At 43.5% G+C, this 14,403-nt stretch overlaps 1 protein-coding gene across 1 annotated transcript; it reads left to right on the top strand.

Annotated features, from left to right (window-relative positions):
• The first annotated feature begins 1,133 nt into the window (after window positions 1–1,133).
• On the top strand, window positions 1,134–4,839 carry LOC147238257 (uncharacterized). The gene has a single exon (XM_086198271.1). It carries the CDS (start codon window positions 2,524–2,526, stop codon window positions 4,837–4,839), a length of 2,316 nt encoding a protein of 771 aa, XP_086054397.1. The 5' UTR covers window positions 1,134–2,523.
• The last annotated feature ends 9,564 nt before the right edge of the window (window positions 4,840–14,403 follow it).

Here is a 14,403-nt window from a genome sequence, read left to right as displayed (position 1 = left end):
GACTGTTTTCAAAACAAAAGAAGACATTTTAAACATTTCATGCAGAACTCCTTTATTTTGAGAAAAACTGAGTGAAATCCACCTCTAACTTCAAGTTTATGCATCTTTCTATGCTTTCAGGTTGAAACTTGTCTGAAAACTCACTTTGAACAAATGTTATGGCTGTTTTTCATCACAGGTCACAAATAGCGTTTTCTCAGCGAGAGAAGGCCAAAATGAACACTTTATGTATAATTGCTGTATTTTGAAGAAAACTGAGTGAAATCAACCTGCAACTTCAAGTTTATGCATCTTTCTATGCTTTCAGGTTGAAACTTGTCTGAAAACTCACTTTGAACAAAAGTTATGACTGTTTTATATCACAGGTCACAAATAGCGTTTTCACAGTGAGAGAAGACCAAAATGAACATTTAATGCATAACTCCTGTATTTTCTGGAAAACGTAGTGAAATCCACCTGTAACTTCAAGTTTCTGCATCTTTCTATGCTTTCAGATTGAAACTTGTCTGAAAACTCACTTTGAACAAAAGTTATGGCATTTTTGTATCACAGGTCACAAGGAGCGTTTTCTCAGCGAGAGAAGGCCAAAATGATCACTTCATGCATAATTCCTGTATTTTGAGGAAAACTGAGTGAAATCTACCTGTAACTTCAAGTTTATGCATCTTTCTATGCTTTCAGGTTGAACTTTCACTTCGAAGTCAGTTTGAAAAAAATTACCTCTTTGATGATAACGGTTCACCAAGAATGTTTTCAAAACAAAAGAAGACATTTTAAACATGTCATGCAGAACTCCTTTATTTTGAGAAAAACTGCCTGAAATCCACCTCTAACTTCAAGTTTATGCATCTTTCTATGCTTTCAGGTTGCAACTTGTCTGAAAACTCACTTTGAAAAAAATTATGGCTGTTGTAGATAAATTTATTCATATATTTGCTTTAGATGTAGATTAATCCACACATATATATTTGCTTGAACTGTAGCTAAATTTATACATATAGTTACTTAAAATAGAGTGCAGGAAACACAAGGCAGCGAAGCACAGGCCAGATTGTATAAGAGAGGACACAGGTGAAAAGGTCACAACAGGGAATAGCAGGAGTGTAGCTCATAGCTAGCATCACTCCCTCAAACTAATTAAGTCAGAACAGAGTCCACAGAATTTCTATGGTAGGATGAAGTAGAGGGAGTCAGAAGTAGATAAGAGCAAGGTCGTGAATCAGGGAAAGAGAGGTTTTGATCTTCACAGCTGCAACAAGAAGGCCACGATGGAACAGAAGGTACTGGCACGCCGTCAGACAGAAGAATCTGCAAAATAACACGAAGATCAAAAATACACACTTACACGCAGAAGCGATCACGTAAGCACCTCCTTGTAACACATAAAACTGGAGAAGATAGTTCGATCGTTGGACTTCTTGCCCCAACGCCAGAGACGACGCATCTGCGTATGCTGACTCCAGCATAGGGGAAGACGATCTCCAGAGCTCTGTATTCTTTCCTGTTAATCTGAATAAATTCTTTTGAACCAACTGGAAGGTGTCCTCTCCGGATATTGAACAGCGCAATACATAGACTCTGTGGGTCCTTCTGATTGATTAATGATGACTTGTTGAAAAATTCCTACAGAAACTTGGTGACCCTGACGTGATCTGGAGGAGAGACATCGGTAACTCGGTCGATTGAGGACTATCCCGAGTGACTTCGGACTTCTCAATTCTCTGACGGCGCCGATAAAATAAGGTAAGCAGTCACCTGTTGTATCGAAGTACTGCCATTGGACAATCCAAATTAAGAGAATTGTGAAGACCACCGTCATTCATAGTGAATTGGACACATCAAAGATTAACAGAAAAGAAATAATCAAAGATCGAAGAGAGGGTTCGACTTTGAATTAATCGGAGAGAGGGTCCGATTTAAAATGTTGGAGTGAGGGTCCAATATAGTGACAAACGGCGCTAGTGGGTATAAGGCCCGGGGCAATAGAGTCCCCCGAATATTAATTGGACAGCGGTAAATTGGCGCTACGGGCTTGGCAGGCTTAAGGGTCGGAGTCCATTGAGTTAATAATTCATAAAGGAGAAGTCACAGAAGAATAAGAGAAGTAAAAGACGTCAAGAAAAGAATAAAAAAATAAAAAACGTGCACAGGGATTTGTGTGGGTGGTTTCTGAGGCATCCAAAACAGACAAAGTGGGAAGAATAAGTAATGAGACTGTTGCAGTGAGTAACATCCGCCCCTCAGTAAAATCGAGTGGTAGAAGCTTGTTGGGAAAACTGCAACCTCTCTGATTAAAATTACTTACCCAGTCTGTATGTCTCTGGGGTCTGTGGGAATTTTGGGATTGGACACTTGGTGAGGAGTCAGTAAAATTCTCAGACCTATGTTTCCTCATCGCACTACCTTGGATAGCGTAGAAGCATATGAGGAGAGATAACTGAGGAGGACAAGATCCACTGACACCTCTATAAGTGTGTGTGGCCACATTTGAACTGTGTTGTGTGATCCTAATTGTGAAAGACCATGGCAAACAATGATAAACTTAACTGTGAACAGTGGGAGTTGTGGTGGAAAGGCCTAATATCGCAGGCGATATCTGGCTATTGTGGTGATGACAAGGGCAAGAAAACATTGAGACAGAACATTGATGAATACACTAAACAATGCAAAGGACAGAAGTGGTGGGGAGTCGGTGGACTCCAGTGTATTAGGGACAGATTGTGTGTGGATGAGAAGGCGGCGTATGATGAAGTGATGGATCATGACAAAGTGAAACCCGGCAGATTGAGCCGGAAGAAGCATGCTAAAGCAGGTCAGAAGAAAGATGAGTGGAGAGCAATGTTGCATTTGATAGCCATGGCAGCCGGAACCAGGTGTCACATACAGAAGCTGAAAGGGACGCAGGAGAAACCTCCTCCGTACTCAGGTCTGTCGGCACCTCCAGCGCCTGCGGCAGTGTTGCAGATGCCTGTTAACTCGGTGAAGGGAGATGTACAGGTGGAGTTTGAGGAAGAGGAGGATGAGGCCTCTGGTGGACAGGGACAGTCAGAGTACAATGAGGTGAGAGAGCAGTTAGAAGAAGCTAGAAGGAGACTACAAGAAGAGAGATTGAGAAATGAAGGTGGAAACAGGGAAAGTAGAGAGGACAGGGAGAAGAGAGAGAGAGATGAGCAAGCATATAGAGACACAGAAGAAGAAGATGGTGGACTACTAGAGAATAATGGTGACAAACCACAGGAGGACAAAACTGACCATGACGCAGCTGACAAACCCGCCCCTACGAAAAAGAAAAGCAGATCTACAGCAGAACCCAGACTGTTTGTAAACCCCCTACTGAGACCTGAGCCCCCTAAAAAGTGTGCAAAGCCCAGTACTGATGAAAGATGGATGTCAGTCAGAAAACTACAGACAAGAACAGAATATCACTCGCCTCACTCCAGAGGAGGGGATCCCAGAGAGACGCTACCTGATAGACCTCCACTGACACCAAAACCACGTGATAAAGATCACAAATATATGCCAGGAAAACTGAAATGTGACATTGTGTTCGAGCGCGAAGACTCTGATGATGACGTGCCAACACAAAAAAGCCGTCCACCCAGTCGAGCACCCAGTAGACCAGGAAGCCGTTCTGCTAGCCCTGTGTCTTATCACACACGCAGTAAATCTACAGGCAGGAGTAGCAAAACAACGACGTTCGCTATGCCGCTGATACAACAACCGGGGGGTGGGGAAGTGACATACAAACCGTGGCCACTCGCTGACAGAGACACGTTGGTTAGACGCCTCCCCAGTTTATGGGATGAGGGTGCAGGACCCTGGCTGACAAAGTTACACTCCCTGACAGCGGGGACTACACTCTCCATAGGGGACATGAGAGCCCTGGTAGGAGCGTGTACTTCAGTATCACGTGTACTAGACATCGACACAGAAGCTGACACTAACGGTGTACCTGATAACATGCCTTACACACAAATAGCGAGAGTGTGGGGAAATGCACTGAGAAGGGCAATTCCGCCCTCATGCACAGCCCCTCACACAGTGTTTTCCAGACAGCCTGGTGAGTCTCCCTCCTCCTTCATAAACAGATGTGAGGATGAGTGGGAGAACAGAACAGGTGAAAGACCAACTCATTCCCCGCTAGCAGCCACTCAATTTAAAATGGCTCTGTTAACAGGAGTGTCACAGAAGGTGCGCAGTGAGATGGAAAATGATCCTCATTGCAGTGGAGATAACTTGGCACAGTGGTGCAGAGTGTTTACTCACAGACTCAGACAGGAAGACAGCGACTTAGCTAAATCTAATAAAGAATTAGAGGACTTGAAGATGCAACTGACTAAACTCCAACTAGCACAAGCTAGAGAACAAGCAACCGGTGCTAAGAAATCTGCCAAAGCAGAGAAACAGATGGTGCAACAGCAGGCTACATCTGCACCACCGGCACCAGTAATGCCTGCACCTGTGGTACCAGCTTTACCGCACTATCCACTGCAGTACCAGTGGGCTCCACCTGGACCCCAGCCTCAGTATTATCAGGCCCCTCTCCAACGAGGAGGAGGAGGCAGAGAGCGCGGATACTTTCAACAGAGAGGAGGAGGCAGTGGTCGGGGAGGTGGAAACGGTAACCAGGGGCCGCCGCAGGGGGAGGGATGTTATGTCTGCGGGGCACTAGATCACTGGGCACGAAACTGTCCTAATAAACCTCCATTCCAGAGGGGACGTGGGCGTGGTCTGGGAGGACCACCACAGGACCATCGGGCACCACAACAATATCTGACTCCACAAAGATACCAGATGCCTCAGTGGGAAAGGGAGGACTGGTACCTGCCGCCACAATAGGGGTGCCCGGTTCCAACAGCAGGGGGATTGGCTGACCTCCTGTTAAGAGTGAGAGTAGAGGAAGTAGCTGTTGACATGCTGGTGGATACAGGAGCAAAATATTCTACTATAAATCATAGCCTCCCAGAAGCTCTTATCTCTGACAGAAAAGTGGAACTAGTGGGTTTTAATGGCCAGCCAACTGCCATCCCATTTACCCACCCCCTCCGAACAGCAGTCAGTGGACAAACTTTGCAGCATCGGTTTGTGTACTCTCCATCCTGTCCTATTCCCCTGATGGGAAGAGACTTGTTGACTAAATGCAATGCTTCTATTTTGTGTGGTGAAACGGGACTGGAAATATCTTTCACTGATGGAATAAAGATGACACCTACCAACTCGGTGCTGACCTCCTCAGTGACTGGACAATGGTTGATGCATCAACCTGAAGTTAAAGAGAATGTGAACGCTACCATCTACTGGGCAGAACTGTGTCTAGATGAACCTGGTCCCCAAAGTCTGATGACTCTTTTCCATCAATGGCGCCCATGGATTAACTCCATGCACCCCTATGATCCTCCTACTGATCCGTATCATTGTACTCTCCTCTATGATCGATATCAGACTAATGAGGTATATGAAGACGCGTTTAGTCAAGTGACTGGTTCACACTGGATGCTGCAGTCAGATTGTATATATGTAAATAAAACAGGAGTGACAGCCCATGTGGTGTTGACCCCCGAACAAGATGAATGGTTTGGAGATACCTCAGTCCCACATATCTCACTGTTGGTGGGAGTTAGAGTGGATGCTAAGGATCTCGGACCAATGACTAAAGCGGCCCATTTAGCGACCAACTGGAAACAGACACAGGTGGAAGGCTTAACATATTCAGCCTCCCTAGAGACTTATCGCATCACTCATCACACTGTGACCCCATCGGTGTTGCAACAGTGTGAGTTGACAAGACAACATGGACGTGAAAATTCAGATAGTGACATGACTACAGAACTCCTCAGTACCATATCGCCTTCAGTGTGGTCAGAAGGAAAAACAGATGTAGGACACTGTGACCCTGAAACACCAGTAACATTTGAAGTGTCACCCGGACCACCCGTTTGGATATCACAATATCCACCTAAGCCCGGTGCTGTCGGGCCCATCACTCAGATTACCAAGGACCTTGAACAAAAAGGTGTTCTGGAGGCTTCCACCTCTACCTGGAACACTCCTATTCTACCTGTAGGGAAACCCAACGGAGATTGGAGAATGGCTCATGACTTGAGAGCTGTTAATGCACGTGTAATTACGCCTCCTATCCCGGTTCCAAATCCGCACACTGCCCTGTCTCAACTATCTCCAACACAACAGTTTTTTACAGTGATTGATTTAGCAAATGCATTTTTTTCAATACCTCTGCCAGTTGAACTGCGCAAATACTTTGCATTCACATGGAACGAACACAGATATCAGTACACCGTTCTACCTCAGGGATTCTCTCTCTCACCTGGCCTGTTCAATCGTGCGCTACATGAACATTTATCTAAAACCCTCCACCTCCCGCCAGATTGTATGTTACTACAGTATGTAGACGATCTTCTCATTGCCGCACCCACTGAATCTGAGTGTCTACAAGCCACCCAGGCATGCTTGAAATCCCTAGCCTTAGGAGGCTTTAAAGCGTCAAAATCCAAATTACAATGTGCGCGCTCCCAAGTAACATTTTTGGGAAGACTAGTTGCCGGTAATGCCACTTCCATTTCTGCAGAGCATCGTAACGCTATTCTGAGATATCCCAAGCCTCAAACAGTTTGTGACATGATGTCATTTCTGGGCCTCACAGGCTACAGCCGTCATCATATTAGCGACTACAATCATAAGACGACCCCTCTTCGCTGCCTAGTTAACGAACAGGGACTGAAGAATAGGTTTAATCCCTTGGTGTGGACACCAGAGGCAGAGGACTCATTTGTTCAAGTGAAACAAGAACTAGCAACAGCAGCCGCTCTTACAGCGCCAAATTACTCTCAGACTTTTTACCTTGATGTTTCTGAAAAAGGCAACACCATGAATGGTGTTCTTTTCCAGAAAACAGGGGGTGGTAGGTGAGCAGTGTTAAAGTATTTGAGTGTAGCATTAGACACAGTCGAAACCAAACAACCACCTTGCGTAAGATACGCAGCAGGATTGGCTAAATTACTACACAAAAGTGAACATCTCATAGCAGGACACCCATGTACAATCTTGACCTCTCATGGAGTTGTGGGGTTGGTATCCTCTGAGGCATTTACTCTGACAGGAACAAGACAGTCCAGAATAGAGAAAGCTTTGTTGGCACCTAATTTGACTTACACCCACGAGGGGATAAATATGGCAGATCACATGACAGAAGGGGAACCGCACGAGTGCGCCCCGAGAGCCATACAAGACTCCAAACTGAGAGAGGACCTGACGGCAACACCTAATCATGACGCCACATGCACATTGTTTTCTGATGGATGTTGTTTTAGAAAACATGATGGTTCACTTTCCGCAGCATGGGCGGTAGTGAAACTATCTGCAGATGGAACTTATGAAACCCTAGCAACAGGGCAAGTGATAGAGGGCCCCTCAGCACAGAAGGCAGAAATTGTGGTACTCATTGAGGCATGCAAATTAGGGAAGGGACAGAAAGTGAACATATACACGGACTCAGCATACGCGGTTAACACAACGCATGTGCAACTCACAGAATGGAAAAGAGGAGGCTACTGCACCTCCACAGGCACACCAATTAGACATGAGACCATAATGAGAGAACTAGAGGAAGCACTTATGCTCCCGGAAACAGTTGCAGTCGTGAAGTGCAAGGGACATGATACGAGCAGAACTATAGTAGCTAAGGGAAATCAAGCTGCAGATATGGCTGCAAAGCAAGCAGCAGGATATTCCCCGACATACCAAATGATGACAACAGAGACCAACATGACCGACCTGAAACCCAGACGGATCAGTGACTAGAGCATTAGATAGACTGAGGGCTTTGTCGATAGAATTAAAGGAGCATTCAGGAATTGATGATCCATTCACAGGCTGGCTTGAAAATATGTTCGGCAAATGGTCGGGAATGATTAAGAGTGTTCTCTCTGGTATTTTGGTTGCGTTTGCATTATTGATTATTGTTGGTTGTTGTTGTATCCCACTAATCAGATCTATGTGTGAGCGTGTCATTTCAGCAGCAGTGGAGAAGAAAGTTAATATGCAGAATGGGCCTCCGCCAGCATACCAGATGCTGACCACCACTGAACCCTCAGCTCCTTCCCTGGCTGAGTATGAACTTGAGCTCATCTGGGTAGATGAGTACACTGATGAGACCCCACAATTGGATGATCAGCTATAAATTTATCCAGCTGAAAAAGTGAGCACTTAGTAGTGCTCAATAGGGGGAAATGTTGATAAATTTATTCATATATTTGCTTTAGATGTAGATTAATCCACACATATATATTTGCTTAAACTGTAGTTAAATTTATACATATAGTTACTTAAAATAGAGTGCAGGAAACACAAGGCAGCGAAGCACAGACCAGATTGTATAAGAGAGGACACAGGTGAAAAGGTCACAACAGGGAATAGCAGGAGTGTAGCTCATGGCTAGCATCACTCCCTCAAACTAATTAAGTCAGAACAGAGTCCACAGAATTTCTATGGTAGGATGAAGTAGAGGGAGTCAGAAGTAGATAAGAGCAAGGTCGTGAATCAGGGAAAGAGAGGTTTTGATCTTCACAGCTGCAACAAGAAGGCCACGATGGAACAGAAGGTACTGGCACGCCGTCAGACAGAAGAATCTGCAAAATAACACGAAGATCAAAAATACACACTTACACGCAGAAGCGATCACGTAAGCACCTCCTTGTAACACATAAAACTGGAGAAGATAGTTTGATCGTTGGACTTCTTGCCCCAACGCCAGGGACGACGCATCTGCGTATGCTGACTCCAGCATAGGGGAAGACGATCTCCAGAGCTCTGTATTCTTTCCTGTTAATCTGAATAAATTCTTTTGAACCAACTGGAAGGTGTCCTCTCCGGATATTGAACAGCGCAATACATAGACTCTGTGGGTCCTTCTGATTAATGATGACTTGTTGAAAAATTCCTACACTGTTTTGCATCAAAGGTCACAAATAGCGTTTTCTCAGGGAGAGAAGGCCAAAATGAACACTTCATTCATAACTCCTATATTTTGAGGAAAACTGAGTGAAATCCACCTGTAACTTCAAGTTTATGCATCTTTCTATGCTTTCAGGTTGAACTTTCACTTCGAAGTCATTTTGAAAAAAAATTACCTCTTTGATGATCACGGTTCACCAAGAATGTTTTCAAAACAAAAGAAGACATTTTAAACACTTCATGCAGAACTCCTGTATTTTTTGGAAAACTGCATGAAATCCACCTGTAACTTCAAGTTTATGCATCTTTCTATGCTTTCAGGTTGAAACTTGTCTGAAAACTCACTTCACTGATCGGACAGTGAGAACAGAGCTGAGAGCTGGCCCTTTAAGAACCCCTCCCCCACTGCTCTGTCTTTGATCTGTAATAGAGTGGAGAGCAGAGGAGGAGCAACAGAATTGTAGTGTGGAAAAGCTGAATAAGTCGGCATACGTTGGTCAAAAGTGAATCATAATACCATATTTTTGTAGGGATTTTTGTCAGGAATGTAGTGGTGTGTTTTTAAAAGCTATGGGATGTATGGTGTAGACGTGAGAAGCATTTGTTGTACAGTATGTACCCTGAGAGGACACGGTCTCCCCATAGACTTCCACTGTAAGCGTGAAACGTGTATCCCCCACTTTGAGGGCTTGAAAATCCAAACCGAGTAATTAATATAAAATTCTTTAGCAACTTTTAATCAGCACAGTTGGGAGACTAAAGTGTGAAAGTTTGGAAGTGATGCCATTAATGGCCTAGGAGGATATAGATTTTGTTCGGGGAGTAAAAAAAGTCCTTTTTTGGACAGTTTTGTACAATTTGTGGATATTCACTTGTAGACAGGTGAGAGGTCAGAGTGTATGAATTGTTCGTCTTGATGAGACGAGACCAACGGTGTTGGTCCCATGTCTGTGGGACATTCGTGGGAGGAGTTATAGCGCTCCAAATTATAAAAAAAATTATCTTTTGTTGTGTGGCTCCCTAGGTGGCGCTATAGACTTTTGTGTTGTTTTTCTGTTTGATTAGTGAATGTTTAGCCAACCCGTACAATTGTGCCGAATTTCAGCAAATTTCATGCATGTTCAGGGGGTGAAATTAGATTATGCGCGTTATGCGCGTTATGCGCATATTGCGCTCGCTCATTGACAGCAAGAACAGTCTAGTACCAGGTTTTGAATGGGTGTGTATGTGAAAACCGGCTCCGGGCCGCCTGGCCGAGTTGCTTCATGGGTTTGGGGGGGGGGGGGGGGGGGGCTGGGACACTGTTTAGTGTGTGATTTTAGTGCTGCTAATGTGTTGCTCTGCCGAGCAAAAATAATAGGGTCTTTGCTTGAAGTACCTTCAGGTTCAGGCCCTAAAAATGAACACTTCATGCATAATTGCTGTATTTTGAGGAAAAATGACTGAAATCAACCTGTAACTTCAAGTTTAGGCATCTTTCTATGCTTTCAGGTTGAAACTTGACTGAAAACTCACTTTGAACAAAAGTTATGACTGTTTTGCATCACAGGTCACAAATAGCGTTTTTTCAGCGAGAGAAGGCCAAAATGAACATTTCATGCATAACTGTTTTATTTTGAGGAAAACTGCGTGAAATCCACCTCTAACTTCTCTTTTATGCATCTTTCTATGCTTTCAGGTTGAAACTTGTCTGAAAACTCACTTTGAACAAAAGTTATGGCTGTTTTGCATCACAGGTCACAAATAGCGTTTTCTCAGCGAGAGAAGACCAAAATTAACACTTCATGCATAACTGCAGTGGAACATACAGGGTCAGATCACTGGGTCATCGTCAGATCCCCATCTGCCTGACATACCAGAGGAAATATGACGGAAAGACAGCGTGAACTCTGGCAGCGATTATAAGACAAGACCGAAAATAAGGAAGCGGGGTAAAAGGGGAGGAGTCAGGCTGCACCTCAAGAAGTGACAGCTTACTCGTCTTCCCCTCCCCTCTCTGATCCTGGGGAACGCACAGTCTCTGCGGAATAAACTTGACGAGCTTCAAGGAAATGCTCCTTTTTTCCGTGACTATAAGGACTGTTGCATCATGGCGTTCACGGAGTCCTGGTTCACAGAGCAGGACTCAGATGCCGATCTTTCTATTGATGTATTTGGAGTCCCAATTCCCCAGGATCGGAACACAGAGACAACAGGGAAATCAAGAGGAGGGGGCGTGTGCATGTAAGTCAACAAGCGCGACTGCACCTCTGTGACAGTGAGGGAGAGTCTCTGCTCATCTGACGTAGAGCTCCTGTCAGTGTCGCTCCGTCCATTCTACCTGCCTCGGGAATTCCTCCAGATATTCATCACAACGGTGTATATTCCCCCCAAAGCAAACCCGACAACTGCAACTAGCACCATATTTGATGTAGTTCAGAAATTACAATCCATGTCACCTGAAGCACCAAATTTCATAATGTGAGATTTTAATCAGGTGTCACTGAAAAAGTCCTTAAAGAACTTTTATCAATATGTGACTTGCACAACTAGGAGAGATAAGACATTGGACCTCTGCTATGGTACAATAAAGGGAGCATATAAATCAATTCGGTTGCCCCCATTAGGTTCTGCTGACCACAACCGTGTGCTCCTTCTCCCTACTTACAGAACTGTGCTAAAAAGGGAAAAAATTCAGACCAAAGAGGTCAAGATCTGGTCTGAGGATTCAACTGCTTGTCTCCAAGGCTGCTTGGACAGCACTGATTGGGAGATGTTTAAGGACTCATGCACAGAGATTGATGAACTCACTGATGTAGTCTGTTCGTATGTGACTTTCTGCGAGAGCATCATCATTCCCACCAAAACAATTAAGGTGTGCCCCAATAATAAACCCTGGATGTTGAAGGATGTCAGGGTTCATCTACAGCAGAAGAGGCTGTCTTTTAACCAGGGGGAACCTTCTGAAATAAATGCAGCTAAAAGAGAGCTGAGAAATGAAATTTTACGGGCCAAACAGAGGTATAAGGCTAAAATAGAGAGCAAACTAGCACAGAACCCTTCTGCAGCCTGGTCCGGAATGAAAACAATGGCAGGCATACAGCAGACAAAGAGCACCTATCTCTCCATGGACGGTTTTGGGTCAAACTGTGAATTAGCCAGTGCCCTTAATCATTTCTATGGGCGATTTGACAAGTTTGACTTTGGTTAGGAAACCGAAAGCCTGAGGTATAAGCTGAAAAATGATCATGAACACCTCATACTAGAACAGAGAGAAGTGGAAAAGTCTCTCCTCTCTCTCCAAGTAAATAAAAGCCCTGGCCCTGATAGAATCAGTGGTATTTTACTAAAGTCATGTGCACATCAATTGAGCTCTATCTTTTGTTACCTTTTTAATATGTCGCTGAGGCAGCAAAAGGTGCCCAGGCTGTGGAAACAGGCCACCATTATTCCTGTTCCCAAAGTTAGCAGACCAACATCTCTGAATGATTTTAGACCAGTTGCTCTTACCTCCCTTTTAATGAAGACATTAGAAAGACTGGTTAAATCAGAGCTTTTAAAAAGGACTGCACATGCTATTGACCCTCTGCAATTTGCTTATAGGGCCCATAGAAGTGTGGAAGATGCCACACTTACCCTTTTAAATCTTTTATTTAAACACTTGGAGGGGAAGAAAACCCACGCTAGACTCACTTTTATTGATTTTTCATCTGCTTTTAACACCATCCAACCGCACATTTTAGCCACAAGGCTTATTGAGCACTTTCACCGAAGCAATAACCTGGTGGGTTGGATTTTAGACTTTTTAACAGAGAGAACTCAGAGAGTCAAGGTGAATGGAGTTTTATCTGAGTCGCTATGCTCTTCTACTGGCTCACCACAAGGATGTGTTCTTTCCCCCTTACTTTTTATTTTTTATACAAACATGTACAAAAGTACTTATGAAAACAGGCACATTTTGAAATTTGCAGATGATACTGTCATTGCACGTCTGTTGTCAAACAGTGAATCCAGCCATGGTCCTGTTTTGAAAGATTTTATTGATTGGTGTGATCGTTCTTTCTTGGTGCTTAATACAGCCAAAACAAAAGATATGATCATTGATTTTAGACTACAGGCTGTAAACCACGATCCCACCGTCATGAAGGGTCAACCTCTGGAATGTGTTGAGAGTTACAGATACCTTGGGACTATCATTGACTCGAAACTACCTTTCAGCTTAAACTGTGAAGCTGTGTGTAAAAAGGGACATCAGCGCTTGTTTTGACTTCGGAGACTGGCCCGTTTTAACATTGATAGATCTATGCTGACCCTGTTTTATCGTGCTTTTATCGAGTCTTTTTTATCCTTCGCCCTGGTCTCTTGGTTTTGGAATTTGTCACTTCAAAACAAAAACTCACTGAACCACATTATTAAGTGGTCTGGCCGGCTTATTGGAGAGCCAGTTTTCACTCAGTTTTCCTCAAAATACAGGAGTTATGCATGAAGTGTTCATTTTGGTCTTCTCTCCCTGAGAAAAAGCTATTTGTGACCTGTGATACAAAACAGCCATAACTTTTGTTTAAAGTGAGTTTTCAGTCAAGTTTCAACCTGAAAGTATAGAAAGGTGCACAAAAGAGAAGTTACACATGAATTTCACGCAGTTTTCCTCAAAATGAAGGAGTTATGCATGAAGTGTTCATTTTGGCCTTCTCTCGCTTTGAAAACACTATTTGTGACCTGTGATACAAAACAGCCATAACTTTTGTTCAAAGTGAGTTTTCAGTCAAGTTTCCACCTGAAAGCATAGAAAGATGCATAAACTTGAAGTTACAGGTTGATTTCACTCAGTTTTCCTGAAAATACATGAGTTATGCATGAAGTGTTCATTTTGGCCTTCTCTCGCTTTGAAAACACTATTTGTGACCTGTGATACAAAACAGCCATAACTTTTGTTCAAAGTGAGTTTTCAGTCAAGTTTCCACCTGAAAGCATAGAAAGATGCATAAACTTGAAGTTACAGGTGGATTTCAGGCAGTTTTCAAAAAAATACAGGAGTTCTGCATGAAGTGTACATTTTGGCCTTCTCTCCCTGAGAAAACACTTTTTGTGACCTGTGATACAAAACAGCCATAACCTTTTTTCAAAGTGAGTTTTCAGTCATGTTTTAAACAGAAATTATACAAAGATGCATATTCTTTAAGTTAGAGGTGGATTTCATGAAGTTTTCCTCAAAATACAGGAGTTATGCATGAAGTGTTCATTTTGGCCTTCTCTCGCTGAGAAAACGCTATTTGTGACCTGTGATACAAAAAAGCCATAACTTTTGTTCAAAGTGAGTTTTCAGTCAAGTTTTTACCTGAACGCATAGAAAGATGCATAAACTTGAAGTTACAGGTGGATTTCATGAAGTTTTCAAAAAAATGAAGGAGTAATGCATGAAGTTTTTATTTTGGCCTTCTCTCATAATGAAAA

This window comes from Aulostomus chinensis, unplaced genomic scaffold, assembly GCF_037954235.1.
Source record: "Aulostomus chinensis isolate RoL2024-O1b breed Wild unplaced genomic scaffold, RoL_Achi_v1.0 HiC_scaffold_36, whole genome shotgun sequence".
In the NCBI taxonomy this organism is placed as follows: Eukaryota; Metazoa; Chordata; class Actinopteri; order Syngnathiformes; family Aulostomidae; genus Aulostomus; species Aulostomus chinensis.
Note: the sequence above shows the minus strand (reverse complement) of the source record. Positions and strands in the feature narration are given on the sequence as shown.

Excerpts from the sequence above, each read along its gene's own strand:
- LOC147238257 (XM_086198271.1), top strand. The coding sequence starts at position 2,524 with ATGGCAAACAATGATAAACTTAACTGTGAACAGTGGGAGTTGTGGTGG.